Source organism: Coregonus clupeaformis, chromosome 1 (assembly GCF_020615455.1).
Source record: "Coregonus clupeaformis isolate EN_2021a chromosome 1, ASM2061545v1, whole genome shotgun sequence".
In the NCBI taxonomy this organism is placed as follows: domain Eukaryota; kingdom Metazoa; phylum Chordata; class Actinopteri; order Salmoniformes; family Salmonidae; genus Coregonus; species Coregonus clupeaformis.
Genome location: NC_059192.1, coordinates 73142680 through 73162515, shown reverse-complemented (window position 1 = coordinate 73162515; position 19836 = coordinate 73142680). Strand labels below are relative to the sequence as shown.

Below are 19836 nucleotides of genomic sequence, written 5' to 3'. Positions count from 1 at the left end.
GACGTCAGCATGACGGGGGCCAGTCTACAACACAGAAGCTCATCTGTTGGGAAGTCGGGATGACAACTGTAGAAAGCGGAGCTAAGTAGCTAGCTAGCGAAATACTTTTCTATTTAGCCCCCTTGTAAGTCAACCGTCCATAGGAGAAAGGGACCGCAACTTGTTGAAAGTCGTTTATTTTGCTCTTTTGTTTATTTTCTCCGTAGCTAATGGTAGCGCGGTTATATTTTAGGGACATTATTTGGTCTCGCTGCACCACAGAAATATAAGGTGGGTTGCTGCTAGCAAGCTTTCCCAAGTAGCGACGCGTAGCTTTTTCCTCCGCTACTGTTAGCCCGCTAGCTGGCGAGAAGAGAGGGGGACAAGAAAAATGGAGTTGGACGATGGCGTTCTTTACCAGGACGACTCTGGCAGTTCGGCGATGATGTCCGAACGGGTGTCTGGTCTGGCGAGCTCCATTTACCGAGAGTTTGAACGGTTGATCTGTCAGTACGACGAGGACGTTGTGAAAGAACTCATGCCGCTTGTCGTCGCTGTGTTGGAGAACTTGGACTCGGTGTTCGCGGAGAACCAGGAGCACGAAGTCGAGTTAGAGCTTCTGAAAGAGGACAACGAACAACTTGTTACCCAGTATGAACGGGAGAAATCGCTCAGAAAATCTACAGAAGAGGTGGGTTTGAGTCATCGACTGTCAAAGAAAGAGGGAAAGAAGGACTCGAGTTCGCAGACAGACTACGAGGCTGATGGGAAAAGCTTTGCATGCTACTGCTAGACCACTAAAGTTAGTTTTGACAGTTCAAGCACAAAGTAATATTCCACAACAAGCAGTACATACAGTATTGACTTGTTATTTCAATAGGCAAAGGCTACTGACTAGAATCTGGGTTTATAATTGCAATTCAACTTTGCCATGGTTTGCTGAGCTAGATGCAGGTAGCCTATAGCCCCTGATAGGCTAGCATCTCATTTCAGGGAAAAGTCCACAATGAAACTGACATTAAATGTGGAGAATGTTACATTTGCGATAGAGCTGTGACCATTTACATTTTACATTTGATCACAATTGATAACTTTCAATTTAATTAATTAAACATGGCCCTTAATAATTGCATAATAACACAAGGCTACAACAAACTGAAGTTTGTATGAAAAAAAAAAAGTCAAAAAAAAAAGTATGCTCTGGATAAGAGTGTCTGCTAAATGACTAAAATGTAAAGTTATAAACTATTTATTGAATCCGTTTGCCAGCTCCAGGTAGGTTACACAAGTGGCACAAATTGATTTGCAATGACTCCAGGGATATCGTCATTTCAACATATTTATTGTATCAAATGATAGGCTACAGTAACCTACAATGGCAATGAAATTAATAGCCTACTTGATGGCCAACAGATGCAAAAGTATCGTTCTCCACATTTAATGTGAGTTTCATTGTGGACTTCCCCCCCATAACAGAAGCACGCGAGGGAGTTCCATAACTTCCATTCAAATTTCCACTTCCATTTAAAATATTACACACGCAGCGCTCGAGACCCAAGAATACCACCTCTGAGCGAATGTATCTAAAGCGCTCTAGTGTCTAAAGTTGTTATATCAGTTCTAGAGCTTTTAATATGTTTTATTGAAAAAGGATTGGAAATGGGTGTCTCCATAATGACCAATCTAAATAGCTTACCTGCGACTGGTAAGAAGTTGCCACGGCGTGTGCTGCTCTATCCGTGACTCAGCTGCCTGCTGCAGAACTCTCTCAACCCTCACTCACTCACTCACTCACTCACTCACTCACTCACTCACTCAGTAACAGCCTGCCTCACTGCCTGATAGTCAGCAGCAGCAGGTTATATACATTTTTTTAAAATGGTTTAAAAATAAGAGAAATGCCATGGCGGCCGCAGTGCAATTTAGAAGTAGCCCAAAAACCCGCAACCTGCGACAATACATTTTCACCCGCGACATCGTTTTCAAATTATGCCAATTTGGCAAGAAAACCACAGACATGGCAACCCTGGCTGTAAGTATGGCTAGGTTCAAGCTTTCTGGCTAGAGACATTTGTCTGGTTGACTTGCTTCTGTCTTTTCTCTCACTTTCATACACAGACCAAAATCCCACTAATTTACCATGCTTGCATTTTATACCAGCTTTTTCATATATCTGAAAGGGGTAAGGTGTAAAAACCATGGAAAATGGAAAAACCACCTAAACCCATTTCAGACAGAAGATGTTATATTACGTGCAAAAAAATATAAGGCAATGTTTGACCCCATTTCAAGCAGGCCCTTATTTACCACTTTGTTGCAGGTGTACATGCCCCTTTTATACATATCAGTGGGTAACTGGCAAATTGGGAGGGGTGGGGGTTTAACAATGGGGTCTGTTTGCATGTCAAAGTAGGGAAATGTTATACAATGGAAGTGTTCATGAATTTACCAGCAAAAAAAGCAGAGAACCATTCACACCCAATACCTGTATTTTGGTTATAGGATCTGTGAAAATGCAGGAATCATGACTAGGTTTTTAGGCAGTGGTGTAGAGTACTTAAGTAAAAATACTTCTTAAGTAGTTTTTTTGGGTATCTGTACTTTACTATTTATATTTTTGCCAACTTTCACTTCACTACATTCCTAAAGAAAATAATGTACTTTTTACTCCATACATTTTCCCTGACACCCAAAAGTGCTCATTACATTTTGACAGGAAAATGGTCCAATTCACACACTTATCAAGAGAACATCCCTGGTCATCCCTACTGCCTCTGATCTGGCGGAGTCACTAAACACAAATGCTTAATTTGTAAATTATGTCTGAGTGTTGGAGTGTGCCCCTGGCTATCCGTCAATAAAAATAAACAAGAAAATTGTGCCGTCTGGTTTGCTTAAAATAAGGAATTTGGAATGGTTTATACTTTCACTTTTGATACTTAAGTACATTTTAGCAATTCCATTAACTTTTAATACTTAAGTATATTTAAAACCAAATACTTTTCGACTTTTACTCAAGTAGTATTTTACTGGGTGACTTTCACTTTTACTTGTCATGTTCTATTAAGGTATCTTTACTTTTACTCAAGTATGACAATTGAGTACTTTTTCCACCACTGTCTTTAGGTGGCATTTAATTTACCATGTATTTTACCCCTTATCCCTTTCAGATATACGAAAAAGCTGGTATAAAAAGCAGGAATGGTAAATTATTGGGATTTTGGTTTGTGTATGGAAGTGAGAGGAAAGACCTACGGGTATTTCCACGGTAACAGAATGATGCTGAGGCTCAGATTTTTCACTTTAAAATGAATGTCAAACCAAAACCTTTATTTTCACAGACCATGTAACCAAAATACAGGTGTCGGGTCTGTGTGAATGGTTCTCTGCTTTTTGCAGATAAATTCATGAACACTTCCATTTAACACCTCCTACCTGCAAGTAAGGGTCAGTTTGAGATGGGGTCGTATTAACCTTGCCTTATAATAATAATAATAATAATATAATATGCCATTTAGCAGACGCTTTTATCCAAAGCGACTTACAGTCATGCGTGCATACATTTTTTTGTTTTTTGTGTATGGGTGGTCCCGGGGATCGAACCCACTACCTTAGCGTTACAAGCGCCGTGCTCTACCAGCTGAGCTACAGAGGACCACCTTGTATTTTTTACAGGTAATATACCACATCTTCTGTCTGAAATGGGTCAGAGTCAATGTCACTCCCCTTAGGTGGAACTCCCTATGTATGGTGTAAATGACTGAAGTACAGTAATGTTGTCACCAGCCATAATATTAGCAACAGTGCTAAATGAGTCATGGGTAACCTTGTCATCAGCTGTTGCATCCAGATGACATATCCTCCTAGCTTCAGACTGCTCTCTCTTTCGCTCTATCCTGCTGCAACTGAACAGTTGTTTGTTCTGCCACCAATGCATTATGCAGCCAATCTACCAGACTCTATCTTTCTCCCCCCAGTTCTCTGCCTTTCACTCACTAGGCTATCCATATGCTCTCTCTCTCTCTCCCTCTCTCTCTCTCTCTCTCTCTCTCTCCCCCTCTCTCACCAACACATTATGCAGTCAATCTACCAGACTACTCTCTTTCTGTCCCCCTCTTGCTCTCTAGCTTTCTCCTCCAGTTCTCTGCCTTTCACTCACTAGGCTATCCATATTCTCTCTCCCCTTCGCTCTCTCCCTCTTTCCCTCTTGCTTTCTCCCTCTCTCGGTCTCCATCTCCCTCTCTCCCTCTTTTTCTCTCACCCCCCCTCTCTCTCCCCCTCTCTCTTTCTATCATTCTCCTCCGTCTCCCTCTCTCTCTAAATCACGCTGTTCTAGTGTGGTTGTATTTCACCCCCCTAACCACCCTCTCTATGTGTCGTTGAACTGTCTTTATTCCCATAACCGCTGTTGTGGAACATTTTATCCAAAGATTAAGGCAGAGACTATTCAATGATATAATAGAAACATCTTTAATACAAGCAGCTGCAAGGGGAGATCTATCTCTGATTTCACAGGGAAGAACTCTAGGATTAAATGGTTCCATGTCCCTTATACAGTGGGGAGAACAAGTATTTGATACACTGCCGATTTTGCAGGTTTTCCTACTTACAAAGCATGTAGAGGTCTGTAATTTTTTATCATAGGTACACTTCAACTGTGAGAGACGGAATCTAAAACAAAAATCCAGAACATCACATTGTATGATTTTTAAGTAATTAATTTGCATTTTATTGCATGACATAAGTATTTGATCACCTACCAACCAGTAAGAATTCCGGCTCTCACAGACCTGTTAGTTTTTCTTTAAGAAGCCCTCCTGTTCTCCACTCATTACCTGTATTAACTGCACCTGTTTGAACTCGTTACCTGTATAAAAGACACCTGTCCACACACTCAATCAAACAGACTCCAACCTCTCCACAATGGCCAAGACCAGAGAGCTGTGTAAGGACATCAGGGATACAATTGTAGACCTGCACAAGGCTGGGATGGGCTACATGACAATAGGCAAGCAGCTTGGTGAGAAGGCAACAACTGTTGGCGCAATTATTAGAAAATGGAAGAAGTTCAAGATGACGGTCAATCACCCTCGGTCTGGGGCTCCATGCAAGATCTCACCTCGTGGGGCATCAATGATCATGAGGAAGGTGAGGGATCAGCCCAGAACTACACGGCAGGACCTGGTCAATGACCTGAAGAGAGCTGGGACCACAGTCTCAAAGAAAACCATTAGTAACACACTACGCCACCATGGATTAAAATCCTGCAGCGCACGCAAGGTCCCCCTGCTCAAGCCAACGCATGTCCAGGCCCGTCTGAAGTTTGCCAATGACCATCTGGATGATCCAGAGGAGGAATGGGAGAAGGTCATGTGGTATGATGAGACAAAAATATACCTTTTTGGTCTAAACTCGATAGATGGGTCGTGGCTGGGTCTTCCAGCATGACAACGACCCGAAACACACAGCCAGGGCAACTAAGGAGTGGCTCCGTAAGAAGCATCTCAAGGTCCTGGAGTGGCCTAGCCAGTCTCCAGACCTGAACCCAATAGAACATCTTTGGAGGGAGCTGAAAGTCCGTATTGCCCAGCCCCGAAACCTGAAGGATCTGGAGAAGGTCTGTATGGAGGAGTGGGCCAAAATCCCTGCTGCAGTGTGTGCAAACCTGGTCAACACCTACAGGAAACGTATGATCTCTGTAATTGCAAACAAAGGTTTCTGTACCAAATATTAAGTTCTGCTTTTCTGATGTATCAAATACTTATGTCATACAATAAAATGCAAATTAATTACTTACAATGTGATTTTCTGGATTCCGTCTCTCACAGTTGAAGTGTACCTATGATAAAAATTACAGACCTCTACATGCTTTGTAAATAGGAAAACCTGAAAAATCGGCAGTGTATCAAATACTTGTTCTCCCCACTGTATAGTGAGAGGTAATAAAACAATCATATTGTTACACAACAGTTATTTATACAAGCAACAGTTCCAGAACACAATGTCCTTGTGTTAGTGTGTAGACATACCAGGAGTCTATGAAAGGCATAACATCACAGTCCAACACAGAACATATCCCTTGAGAAGTTAGAACAGCTCACCCCAAATTCTGCCACCACACCTTTCCTCTCCTAAAGATGGGTTAATTTACAAGTCAGGTGATCCTTGGTTAACAGCTGACAGCAGTGCTGTGCTGTAGGCTTGACCTGTTTTTAAGCTGTAACTCAGCCGTGTTCTGCGTTCTCTGAGCATGGTTTAGGAGACCTCTTGTAGTGTTGGTTATGGATTTTCTGTGTGTGTGGTGCCGTTCCCTTCAACTTCATTCACTATTAGTGTTAACTCCAACATAACACCACTTGGACAACAATTGAAGGTAAAGTGGTAATGTTCCAAATCTGCGACTGATCTCTCACTTTGTCTTGTCACAGCGTTCTCTGCCATTTACCCCCAGTACTGAGAGCTCTTGTAGTACACTGAGTATGTAGGCCTAGTTTTGATTAGCATGTCATGATTTGCACGCTAGGGTGGGGCTGGGCGGGGACAGATGAATGTGTGTGTGTGGTGTGGTTTGTGTGTTTCCCTCCAGTCATTTGCTTCGCGCTGCTCTTGACGTTCTCCTCAGAGCTGCAGTTCAGTGGCGTGTGGATTTACAACAAGCATCGAGACGGTTCATAAGTAGTTGATAAACAGTGAAAGTACTTCATAAGCACTTTATAAACAGTTAGAAAAAGCAGTAGTCCAATGTTAGATTCTTCATCAGTGTTATGCCTAGGTGTTTACTTTGAGGTTGAAGGACAATGCGTCAGCTTAATTGGCTTTACCCTGGCTAACTCAATCATGTTGTTCATTAGGCTCTAGAAAACCCATCCACATTCGCAGGACTGTAAAAACCCAAACACCTGCTAGGCTGTAAGTAGAGACATGATGGTTCTCAGCCAGTGAGCAACACTGCAGACAGACACCCCGGTCACAAGTACTTCTACAACTCATTCAATGCTATTGGGACTCACTCTCCAAGCAACAGCCTCAGTAAGTCCAGTGTAACACTGATCTCTCCCAGAGCTGAGCCCAGGGGAACTCTTCCTAGACGGGCTGTGACTCTACACCACAGACGGAGGGAGGAGGGCAGAGGCAGGCAGGAAATTCCCGGGAAAACAAGACTTCCTGAGTACCCCTCTGGCCAGGATACTCCTGGGACACATTCCTCCTGACATCCTGAGGTCACGGACAGGTTCAGGATGATGATGTCAGAGGTATTATGTCATTTGTCAGACCCGCAACACACTCATGCCTTTTCCACCATGGCCCAGTTGTCAGTTCACAGTGGTTATCAGGAGCGACTAAAAAGCATGTCATTGAATTGGGGCTGGAAAAACGAGGTCGGGGCGAGTTTGCACTTGTCTGAAGCGAACTTTCCAGGAGTCGACTGTAATAGCCTACATCCTTGTCCTACTACTCAGTGGACCAATAGGATTATAGACACGTCAAACCCAGGCTCTAGTCCAGCTGTCAGTTTCTCACAGTCACACTACTGTACTAAAACAAACCCCCCTCACAATCAGGCAGTCAGTCAGCCCCTACCTTGCTGTAGTTAGCTGATGAGAGCGTGAACAGAGCAGACCCTCCCTAGGCTATGGGCCTGTTAAAGGCAGGAGCTGTTACCGTCTCTCATCTGTACCCAGGATGAGTAGGAGACAGTCACACACACAGAGTCAGGACTGCCAACGTGGCTCTCTGGATTAGACCTACGTTTCTGTTGTAAAAAAACATGCTGTTTCAGTTAACCTACTTGTGTAACCGACCAGGTATTGAACACGGTTCATCAAGTTAGCCCCACAGTTGAATTTCACAGCCTAGACCATTCATATTGTGTTTGTTGATTTGGACAATGGTTGGGATGTTTGATGTTGAGCTATCAGTTATGATTTAATATTATTTTTGTCATTATTTTGATATTCAATTGGGATTTGAAGACCCAGACAAAAAAAAACTGATAACAGGCTTTGATTGAATACCCCCTGGCTGTTATTGACTTGATGAAAGTGAAAAGATCTTTGTGTTCCTGTTCTCATGACATTTGTTCTCAAAGTGTTGTCTCACTGGAAGTTCACAAACACTCCAACCCGAAACATTAATATATATATATATATATATATATATACACACACACACACTTGACCCTCAAACCAAGGAACACATTTATAACACAATATTTCAAGATGATTGCGAGTTTAAAAAGCTACCTCAAAATCTAACTCTTCAGGATCTTGCTAAACACAGATGCATGACCCTTTAGTGACTTCCAGTATCAGATGTGTGATATCTGATCTCCTTTCTGGCAGAGCCATCCTGCTATCCCAGCTGCTCTGTTCTACCCAGGCAGCCAACCCAAAGAAGACTCGGTGCACTTAATAAAACTCCCTGTCAATACAACATTGATACACTGGGGCACTGTGTGTGTGTGTGTGTGTGTGTGAGAGAAAGAAAGAGCTGTGTGTGTGTGTGTGAGAGAAAGAGAGAGCTGTGTGTGTGAGAGAAAGAGAGAGCTGTGTGTGTGTGTGTGAGAGAAAGAGAGAGCTGTGTGTGTGTGTGAGAGAAAGAGAGAGCTGTGTGTGTGTGTGTGTGTGAGAGAAAGAGAGAGCTGTGTGTGTGTGTGTGAGAGAAAGAGAGAGCTGTGTGTGTGAGAGAAAGAGAGAGCTGTGTGTGTGTGTGTGAGAGAAAGAGAGAGCTGTGTGTGTGTGTGTGTGTGTGAGAGAAAGAGAGAGCTGTGTGTGTGTGTGTGAGAGAAAGAGAGAGCTGTGTGTGTGTGAGAGAAAGGGAGAGCTGTGTGTGTGTGAGAGAAAGGGAGAGCTGTGTGTGTGAGAGAAAGAGAGAGCTGTGTGTGAGAGAGAAAGCGAGAGCTGTGTGTGTGTGAGAGAAAGAGAGAGCTGTGTGTGTGTGTGAGAGAAAGAGAGAGCTGTGTGTGTGTGTGTGTGAGAGAAAGAGAGAGCTGTGTGTGTGTGTGAGAGAAAGGGAGAGCTGTGTGTGTGTGAGAGAAAGAGAGCTGTGTGTGTGTGAGAGAAAGAGAGAGCTGTGTGTGTGTGTGAGAGAAAGAGAGAGCTGTGTGTGTGTGTGTGTGAGAGAGAAAGAGAGAGCTGTGTGTGTGTGAGAGAGAAATAGAGCTGTGTGTGTGTGAGAGAGAGGGAGAACTGTGTGTGTGTGAGAGAGGGCGAGAGCTGTGTGTGTGTGAGAGAGGGAGAGAGCTGTGAGTGAGAGAGGGAGAGACCTGTGTGTGTGAAGGGACAAAGGGAGCATTATGCGTGTTTAGGTGGAGAAGAGGGGGAAGAGAAGAGGTAGACTAGAGAAACTCTCTTTCTCTGGAGCGCTGTCTTATGAACACCAAACTATGGGTCATATGATGAGCAGCACAGAGAACGTGTGTGTTGGGGGGGGGTAGTAGTCTAAGTGATTAGGAAGAGGGGGTGAGGTTCTAGGGATGGATGTTGGGTTTTATGCTTTAATTACAGTTCAAACCATTTTTGTGTGTGATGTGCAGCCTTGTGTTTAGTGTTGTTGACAGATTAAGTCCCCCCCCCCTGCCCTCCCAGCCCCCTTGTCCAGTCCAAGCCTCATGTAGCCTAATGCTCTTATTAGATTTGCTGTTTTACTAGGAGTTTACTGTGAGGAAGTCTGTGTCTTTACTGCCCTTCAGACCCTCTCTCTTCCCACAAAGTTTTCTTGATCCATTTCTCTTTTTCTTGCCATCTCGTTCACTCACTATGCTTATGGTTTCCTAACGCCTTGAATACGCCTGCAGCCAAACTAATGATTTCATGTTAGTTAAGGCAATAGGCAGGTCACGTAGACATTCTTAGAAATGCCTTTGACCTAGCCTACATCTGCTCTCTGACACATAGAAAGTGGCGTTCATGTAGAGAAGAGCCAATTTGTTCCAGTAGGCCTCCGGCGGAGCAGGGGACTCGGGTGATTCAATCCCACAGCAGATGACTGCTCGTCCCAGCCGATGGGCTCTGGTCGATAAGCCCTTCATCCACACAAAGCTCCATGATCTCAAGACTGTGTGTCGGCGGCGAATGTTAGTTCCAGCCTAGTGTTGTAACACTAGATTCACCTCAATCTAGTGTCAGGTGTGTTAGTGCTGGGCTAGAACCAAAGCCTGCAACACCACTCTAACAGGTCTCTAAACAGTCACAGGCTGGTTCAGCTCTTTTACTGTACGTTTCTAATAAGCTAGGAGGTGTGTAGTTGATCTTTATGTGTGGGTGTGTCACACTGCTCTAAGCTGTGAAGGAGACGGTTGATCAGTGTGTGTGTCTCGCTAGGTTATGTCATAACTCCTCAGCCTTGTTTTTGCTGGTTATAGACAGACTCGCACACTCTGTCTCTCATTCCCATGGACAATTGTTGAGTTTTTCCGTTGATCTGAAGATACTGGTGCTGAGCTCTAATGGATAATAACAAGACTTTTACTACAGAACACTGATCTGTCAGTACATCACACACACTCAAGGTGTGTGTGTGTGCGCGCACCAAGGGGCTGGCGCTCTGCACCTGTTGTCTGAAACCCGCTGAATGGAACTGAAGACAGACACACAAAACAACAGACTGAATGGCGCTGCAGACAGACAGACACAAAACAACAGACTGAATGGAGCAGCAGACAGACAGACACAAAACAACACACTGAATGGAGCTGCAGACACACACACAGGCAGACGGGTGGGTTTTGTCTCATTGATCTCAGTCCAGATTTATGAGTCAGCAAGGCCTTGCAGAGCTGTCCCCATTCACCTCTTCTATCTTTGCCCCTAGAGTCTGTCCCCATTCACCTCTTCTCCCTCTGCCCCTAGAGTCTGTCCCCATTCACCTCTTCTCCCTCTGCCCCTAGAGTCTGTCCCCATTCACCTCTTCTCCCTCTGCCCCTAGAGTCTGTCCCCATTCACCTCTTCTCTCTCTGTCCCTAGAGTCTTTCCCCATTCACCTCTTCTCTCTCTGTCCCTAGAGTCTGTCCCCATTCACCTCTTCTCTCAATGGCCCTAGTCTGTCCCCATTCACCTCTTCTCTCAATGGCCCTAGTCTGTCCCCATTCACCTCTTCTCTCTCTGTCCCTAGAGTCTGTCCCCATTCACCTCTTCTCTCAATGGCCCTAGTCTGTCCCCATTCACCTCTTCTCTCAATGGCCCTAGAGTCTGTCCCCATTCACCTCTTCTCTCAATGGCCCTAGTCTGGCCCCATTCACCTCTTCTCTCAATGGCCCTAGTCTGTCCCCATTCACCTCTTCTCTCAATGGCCCTAGAGTCTGTCCCCTTTCACCTCTTCTCTCTCTGTCCCTAGTGAGTGACTCTAAGGATCACAGGAGGTGGTGGCAGAAGGAATCTGACATAAACATGATGCATACAGCTAGCTCTCTGTCCTGTCTGTTGGCTAGAGCTTAATGAACTTTCTCACAAGTACTTAACACACATGGACACATGCCATTGTGTTAGTGTTTTAACAACTCGCTCTCTCTGCCTCTGTCTCTGTCTCTATCTGTAGAGGTACATGGTGTTTGAGGACAGTCAGGACACGGAGAAGAAGGACCTTCAGGGTCGACTGGTGATGCTGGAGTCTCACACACGTCAAATGGAGCTCAAGACCAGGAACTACTCGGACCAGAGTGAGTCTTAACAAACACGCATACATACAAATGCATACTCAATCAGTTACATAATCGATCAATCAATCATTGTCTTTTAGGACCGGAGCTGTGAACCCTTAATCAGTTTCTCCCCTAGGAATCTTTTCAGCAGTGGTGGCAAGGGTGGGTGGGGGGTTGGGGGGTGGGGGAGGGTTGGATGTGTCTGTATGTGCAGTCTATAAGGGTTTGTTCTGAGGTGTCTGTATGTTAAATGGAGACTTTCATTTAATTCTGCATTTCTTGCGTCACACCTCAAAGTAAGTTTATTCTGGTCTGCTGAGTTGGTGTTTGACTCTGATTGGGTTAACTAACCACTTTATGGGGAAGTACATGTATGGCTCTCTGCCAGCTGACCCTGACTGAGTACACACACACACACACACACACACACACACACCACACACTGCCTGACTTGATATTCACCAACACTCTCAGCCAGGTCCACAGTCCTTGTTCTCTCCCATTCTGGCTTCTCCCCTGTCACGACATCTTCCTTTCTTTTATTTCACTTTCAGTTCTTTCTTCCTTTAGCCGTTATCTCTCTGTCTCTCTCTCTCATATAAACTAGATAGGGAGAGGCTGAGCAGTAATACGCATGTGTTGAGTCCTCTAGATGTGAGAACTCCTCATGAGGCCAGCTCATAGTTCAGATTGCTCATCAGTTGTGGGTAGAGTAGATGAACAGGACAGATATAGTAGACCGCAAGCCCTAAACATACTTCCACTTCCCAATACACACACAGCAGGTTAATTCCTAAAGGCTTATTTCTGTCTGTTCATTCTCTACTTGGTTCCTCTTTGTCTACCGGTAGTCACTAGTCATGGTAACAAGTAACTCACAAATCACATAGCCAGCTGAGCTAAGTCCTAGGCATTCACTAAACCACCTCCGACGGTCTCGATTTGAAGCCTTTCTACTGAAGCAAATCCCAGACATATATCATATTCAACTAAGAGCCAACGACAAAAACCCACAGTCTGCTGTTAGCCATGCTACCATAGAGAAATGTAGAGAGGGGTAGCAGATTTGATTAGACAACTGTGTTAGCATTTACTGACACAAACGCCACACGCTGTGTTGGGAGGGTCATTGTCAATAAGCAGATGGTAGGCCTGCTTGGGTTAGTGTCTCTATCTTATACAATCTGCCTTTGTGACAGGGCATTGGTCGAGTTCGTTTCGCATGGCCCGGTGCCCCGGGTGGGCGGAGTTAGCTCATTTTAGACCATTCCATTGGTTCTTAAATGAAATCTCCACCCACCCGGGGGACCGGCCATGCAAATACGAATTCCACCGTTGTTAGGCTGGGCAGTCATCTGAACACTCTCACTCACTCACACACTCACACAGGACATTTGTCAGGGTGTTTTCACTATAAACAGTCCATGCCAGCCAAGTTTCCTACACAGTGGATTAAGTTACAGGGCTCAGAGCTATGTGTTTGACTGAAATAGAGTGGAGTTGATTCTAATGTATGCTAGTGTGTTTGGGTTGCTGCTTGTGCTTTTTTTATCTTACAGTTTAAACATGGCTTCCGAGGGTGTGATGACTAGTACGACTTTGTGTATGAAACGGCATAGAATTCCTGAAGTTTTTCATAGGGAAACATTTTTACTTATGGCAGGATTATGGCTGCTCAGGGACCCCTAACCCAAAGCTGTGGAAAAGATCTCTGCATGAGTGTTTGATCATGCCAGACAGTGTTTTTACTAGTGCACTAACGACACCTGGTTGTCATGCACTGCTACTACAACTGACAGCAGTTTGATACTGTACTTGGTTTCTCATCTTGGAAGCCTGTTTTGAGACAGATTACTGATGTTCACGGACAGATGTTACTGATGTTCACTGACAGATATAACTGATGTTCACTGACATATAATACTGATGTTCACGGGCCGACGTTACTGATGATCACGGGGCGACGTTACTGATGTTCACGGGCTGACGTTACTGATGATCACGGGGCGACGTTACTGATGTTCACGGGGCGACGTTACTGATGATCACGGGGCGACGTTACTGATGATCACGGGGCTGACGTTACTGATGTTCACGGGCTGACGTTACTGATGATCACGGGGCGACGTTACTGATGATCACGGGGCGACGTTACTGATGATCACGGGGCGACGTTACTGATGGTCACGGACCGACGTTACTGATGTTCACGGACCAATGTTACTGATGTTCCAAGATTGCATTCACTTTTAAGTAACTGTACACAAAAGGCTTTTGTATCTTCTGTATAACAGTTTAAGTGTTCTTTTGCCTCATTGACCATGTTGTTCTGTTTTAACTGAGATCACACGTCTAACCGTTCTCTATTTCAGTCGGCAGATTGGAGGAACGAGAAGCCGAGATGAAGAAGGAGTACAATGCCCTCCACCAGAGGCACACAGAGGTATGAGGAGGGAAGGGAAGTGTGTTGTAGTGCGTATTGGGACACTGAAATTCCAATTCTCTTCCAATGCTTTTCAATTAGGAAAATGTGGATTGGAATTTGGTTTACTTTCAGAGTTGACCCCAACCGTGATTGGGACTGTTCCATTCTTTCCATTGTACTGGGCAAACTAAATCAAGTAAAACTCAAGCATTTGTAAGTATATGACATATGTTTGAGACCCAGGTCTGCAGACTATTGCATCCTATTGTTGAGAGAGAGAGAATCCCTATATGAAGTATGTTGCCTCAACTCAGTCTGTCTAAAGTCTGTTATCCATAATGTATTACTAACACATTGGCCCAGATGCCAAAACAAACCACTCTGGCCTGCTGCATAGAGAACATGACATTTTAAATATGGATGGAAATTAGATTATAGAAGCTGTCACACAATGCACAGTTGACAGCTGAGTACCAAACATGCCAGGAGGCTGTCTGTTCCAGCTGTATATGGATACAAAAACCCCATAAGAAACAGTTGGCATCATGGCCATCTTCACCGATGTACACTACCGGTCAAAAGTTTTAGAACACCTACTCATTCAAGGGTTTTTCTTTATTTTTACTATTTTCTACATTGTAGAATAATAGTGAAGACATCAAAACTATGAAATAACACATATGGAATCATGAAGTAACCAAAAAAAGTGTTAAACAAATCAAATAATATATATTTTATATTTGAGATTCTTCAAATAGCCACCCTTTGCCTTGATGATAGCTTTGCACACTCTTGGCATTCTCTCATCCAGCTTCATGAGGTAGTCACCTGGAATGCATTTTAATTAACAGGTGTGCCTTCTTAAAAGTTAATTTGTGGAATTTATTTCCTCCTTAATGTGTTTGAGCCAATCAGTTGTGTTGTGACAAGGTGGGGGGGTATACAGAAGATAGCCCTGTTTGGTAAAAGACCAAGTCCATATTATGGCAAGAACAGCTCAAATAAGCAAAGAGAAACGACAGTTCATCATTACATTAAGACATGAAGGTCAGTCAATACGAAACATTTCAAGAACTTTGAAAGTTTCTTCAAGTGCAGTCGCAAAAACAATCAAGCGCTATGATGAAACTGGCTCTCATGAGGACCGCCACAGGAATGGAAGACCCAGAGTTACCACTGTTGCAGAGGATAAGTTCATTAGAGTTACCAGCCTCAGAAATTGCAGGCCAAATATATGCTTTGCAGAGTTCAAGTAACAGACACATCTCAACATCAACTGTTCAGAGGAGACTGTGTGAATCAGGCCTTCATGGTCGAATTGCTGAAAAGAAACTACTACTAAAGCACACCAATAAGAAGAAGAGACTTGCTTGGGCCAAGAAAGACGTGCAATGGACTTTATACCGGTGGAAATTTGTCCTTTTTGGTCTGGAGTCCAGATTTGAGATTTTTGGTTCCAACCACCATGTCTTTGTGAGACGCGGTGTGGGTGAACGGATGATCTCCGCATGTGTAGTTCCCACCGTAAAGCATGGAGGAGGAGGTGTTATGGTGTAGGGGTGCTTTGCTGGTGACACTGTCTGTGACTTATTTATAATTCAAGACACACTTAACCAGCATGGCTACCACAGCATTCTGCAGCGATACGCCATCCCATCTGGTTTGGGCTTAGTGGGACTATCATTTGTTTTTCAACAGGACAATAACCCAACACACCTCCGGGCTGTGAAAGGGCATTTCTCCCAAGAAGGAGAGTGATGGAGTGCTGCCTCAGATGACCTGTCCTCCACAATCCCCCGACCTCAACCAAATTGAGATGGTTTGGGATGAGTCGGACGGCAGAGGTGAAGGAAAAGCAGCCAACAAGTGCTCAGTATATGTGGGAACAAAAAGAGTGTGCAAAGTCTGTCATAAAGGCAAAGGGTGACTATTTGAAGAATCTCAAATATAAAATGTATTTTGATTTGTGTAACACTTTTTTGGTTACTACATGATTCCATATTACATTTTACATTTTAGTCATTTAGCAGACGCTCTTATCCAGAGCGACTTGCAGTTAGTACGTTTTTACAGTTTTTTTTTTGTCATACTGGTCCCCCGTGGGAAACGAACCCACATCCCTGCCGGCCAAATCCTCCCCTACCTTGGACGACGCTGGACCAATTGTGCACCGCCCATGGGTATCCTGTCGCGGCCGGCTGCGACAGAGCCTGGACTCGAACCAGGATCTCTAGTGGCACAGCTAGCAATGCGATGCAGTGCCTTAGACCACTGCGCCACTCGGGAGCCATATGTGTTATTTCATAGTTTTGATGTCTTCACTATTAGAAAATAGTAAAAATAAAGAAAAACCCTTGAATGAGTAGATGTTCTAAAACGTATGACCGGTAGTGTATTCCAATAGGGCCACTCCCTGTCCACGCTAACCCCCCCCGTCTCCCTGTGGTATGTCCTATGCAGATGATCCACAGTTACATGGAGCACTTGGAACGTACAAAACACCAGCAGGAGACATCGTCGGACACAAGCACAAGCAGATCAAGGTAAGGTCATATATACAACTCTCAAAGTCCCATTCCAAGATCACTGCGTGCACAGTATCATATAGCAGTGTTTCCCAAATACACTGCTGGCTCGTGGCCAGTTCATCCTGGGTAGCGCATGTGTTTGCATTTTAGTATACAGCGTCCGTATCAGTATAGCACATCAACATTCATTGGCATAGTTGGCTCCTCACCCTGAGAGAGTAAGTTGATGTGAAGTGCTTCATCACTGTGGCAACACTCCTATGATCGCTGCTCTCCACAGGCAGTTCAATGTAGGTCAGAACCTGATGGACAGAAGAACAGAGAAGAGATGGGAGGAGGGGATGGGCAGGGGGAGGGGGGGATGGGAGGGCAGGCGAAAGAGAGGAGAGGATAGGAGGTGACATTTTAGGGGATCTGAGGCGGATGAAGAGGAGATATAGAGATTGAGTGGGACTATTCAACTGTATATGAACCAGCCAGAGGTTGTCAGTGGTCAGCTGCAGTAATCCCACAGTGTGATGATTAGAGGGATTCAGAGATGTAGTGTTTTAGTCTGCTGATCAGATTAGTGAGCGAAACAGCAGTGAAAGAGGTCATGGTCTCCCGCTGGACAAGCCTCCATTTTGAACGGTATAGAGAGGGAGGTTTACTTTGACCACTACATCAGATCAAAGCAGATTGTGATGCTTTTTAGATTTAAACAGATTTAAACTGTTTGTGTTTTGTGTTCACAAGGCGGTTTCCCCTAACAGAAGTGTTACATTATTTATTGTGTGTGTGTGGCAGCAGCCCACCACATTCTCTCTGGAGCAGCAGACGCTGCCAGTATCCACAGGTTTGTCCTCCTCCCAGTCTCTCCCTGGCTCAGCCAATCAGCATCGAGCTGAGAGGAGGCATATGTTACCATCTCTGATGCTGCCTCAGCATCCGATAGGGAGGGAGGAGAAGGGAGGGAGGAGAAGGGAGGGAGGGGAGAGTGAGAGCGAGAATTCTAGACTGTACAGCGGCAGCAGTGTCGCAGCTTAGCAAAGAAAGGAGGACAAGCAGGAGTATCGTATGTCAGAAAGAGGATACGATGCATCAAAAGAGAGGAGAGGAGAAAAGGACAACTGTTGCAAAGCCTCTCTCTCTCTCTGGATGATGTCACAGCAGTGTTGAACTGAAGCCGGTATCACTCTACAGTAGCAGCTGCTGCTCTGCATCTCTCTGCCTCCACCACCACCACCGCTGCTCATGGAATTACTGCTGCTGCTGCTGTTGTTTCTGTGGCCGTCACTCGTTGGCCTGCTGGTCTGAGCTCACATAGCGCCTGACTGCTCTACTCTGAACCAGATCTCCTGTACCTGACCGTTCTTCTCACTTCAACAGTCAGCTATAGATGTGAGGTGTACTTTGTCGACAGACACCGGAGGGAGTATACTTCTTTGCGTCGTCATCCAGGGACAGTGTGTAAAAGCTTCAGAGGCGTGTGTTTTAGCGTCACCCCCTGGCGGTCGCCCCCCTCCCCTGGTCCCGGCAGTGTGGGGCGCTGGGCCATGTTCAGGGGGGGCCATGAGCCCGGGGCGTATACTGTTGTTTGTCTTTGGCTTCGTGGGGGGGGCCGTGATCATTAACTCTGCCGTGCTGGTCTCTCTGTCTGTCCTGCTGCTGGTGCACTACTCTGTCTCTACTGGCCTCCCCGCCCTGCCACGGCCCAGCAGGTACTGTACCACCGTGTGTGTGTGTGTGTGTGAGAGAGAGAGAGACAGAAACAGTCTACTGTAAGTCACCTCACTCCTGAAGGTAACTCTCTGTGAAAGGGATGCGTGTGTTCACCTCTTCTCTCTTTCTCCATGTCCTGTCCTCTTCTCTGCTCTCTGTTCCTACAATCTCCTCTCATCTTCTCCTTGTTTCACTCTCTCCATTCTCTGCTTAAATCACCTGTAATTGTATCTGCTTGCTTAGCCCTCTGACTCCACCTCATCCCTCTTTCCCTTGCTTGTTTACTTCCCGTGGGGTAAAGCCAGTTGCCATGATATTAACATGTGGTTACCATGCTGTGTTTGGGACAGACAGCCAGCCATTATGGTTCTGCATGCTGAAAGTAGGTCAGGCGAGAAACTTCTCAAACAGTAGATACTCACAGACATACTCATATCCATTCTAACATTACATCTTATTTACTTTAATGTGTCATTTATTTATACAGTTGATCCCATTTGATAAATAAAATATCTCCTTTACAAGAGGGACCTGTCAAAGCTGTATGCTATTTTTGGTTTTAGAGCCAACCTTTAGGATATTTATTTGAGATTCAGGGGGAAAATTGTTGATTTTAGTTCAGCTTCTCTCCTGTTTATGTCCAATGGCAGGCAGTGAGGCCTCTGTCTCTCTCTCTCCATAATTGTGTGTCGATTGTCTATGGGCTGCTAACAAGTAAAGCTTGCTCTTTTTACATGGACGCCATTGTTTCTGCCTACGGTACCTTTTCTGTTAGCTCCTCATTGATGTGGGTGGGTTAATATTGAGCTCCACTTCCATTGATGTTCAAAGTAGGCTTGGGCGGTATTTGGAAATAGCCACGGGATGGTTTTTCAATACCGTCAATACCTTTAAACTCATTCAAATCAAATCGAATGTTATTTGTCACATGCGCCGAATACAAAAGGTGTCGACTTTACCGTGAAATGCTTACTTACAAGCCCTTAACCAACAATGCAGTTCAAGAAATAGTTAAGAAATATTTACTAAATAAACTAAAGTAAAAAATAAAATAAAAGTAACACATTAAAATAACAATAACGAGGCTATATACAGGGGGTACCGGTACCGAGTCAATGTGCGGGGGTACAGGTTAGTCTAGATAATTTGTACATTTGTTAATAAACAGAGAGTAGCAGCACTATAAATAGTCTGGGTGGCCATTTGATTAATTGTTCAGCAGTCTTATGGCTTGGGGGTAGAAGCTGTTATGGAGCCTTTTGGACCTAGACTTGGCACTCCGGTAATGCTTGCCGTGTGGTAGCAGAGAGAACAGTATGACTTGGGTGACTGGAGTCTTTGAAAATTTTGTGGGCCTTCCTCTGACACCGCCTAGTATAAACAGTACCAGTCAAAAGTTTGGACACACGTACTCATTCAAGGGTTTTTCTTTATTTTTTACTATTTTCTACATTGTAGAATAATAGTGAAGACATCAAAACTATGAAATAACACATATGGAATCATATGGATGATGATGGCTGCCGTTTTATGGACTCTTAACCAACCGTGCTATTTTGTGTGTT

At 44.6% G+C, this 19836-nt stretch overlaps 1 protein-coding gene across 4 annotated transcripts in view; it reads left to right on the top strand.

Moving 5' to 3' along the window:
- The first annotated feature begins 44 nt into the window (after positions 1–44).
- The window catches only part of LOC121576468 (C-Jun-amino-terminal kinase-interacting protein 4-like), a 53107-nt gene continuing 33315 nt past the window's right edge, over positions 45–19836 (top strand). For all 4 annotated transcript variants that reach the window (XM_041889632.2, XM_045222600.1, XM_045222597.1 and 1 more), the window contains exons 1-4: positions 45–670; positions 11515–11635; positions 13990–14060; positions 16503–16585. In XM_041889632.2, coding sequence (XP_041745566.2) covers positions 371–670; positions 11515–11635; positions 13990–14060; positions 16503–16585 — 575 coding nt within the window. In that variant the 5' untranslated portion in view covers positions 45–370. The remainder of the gene's footprint in view (positions 671–11514; positions 11636–13989; positions 14061–16502; positions 16586–19836) is intronic.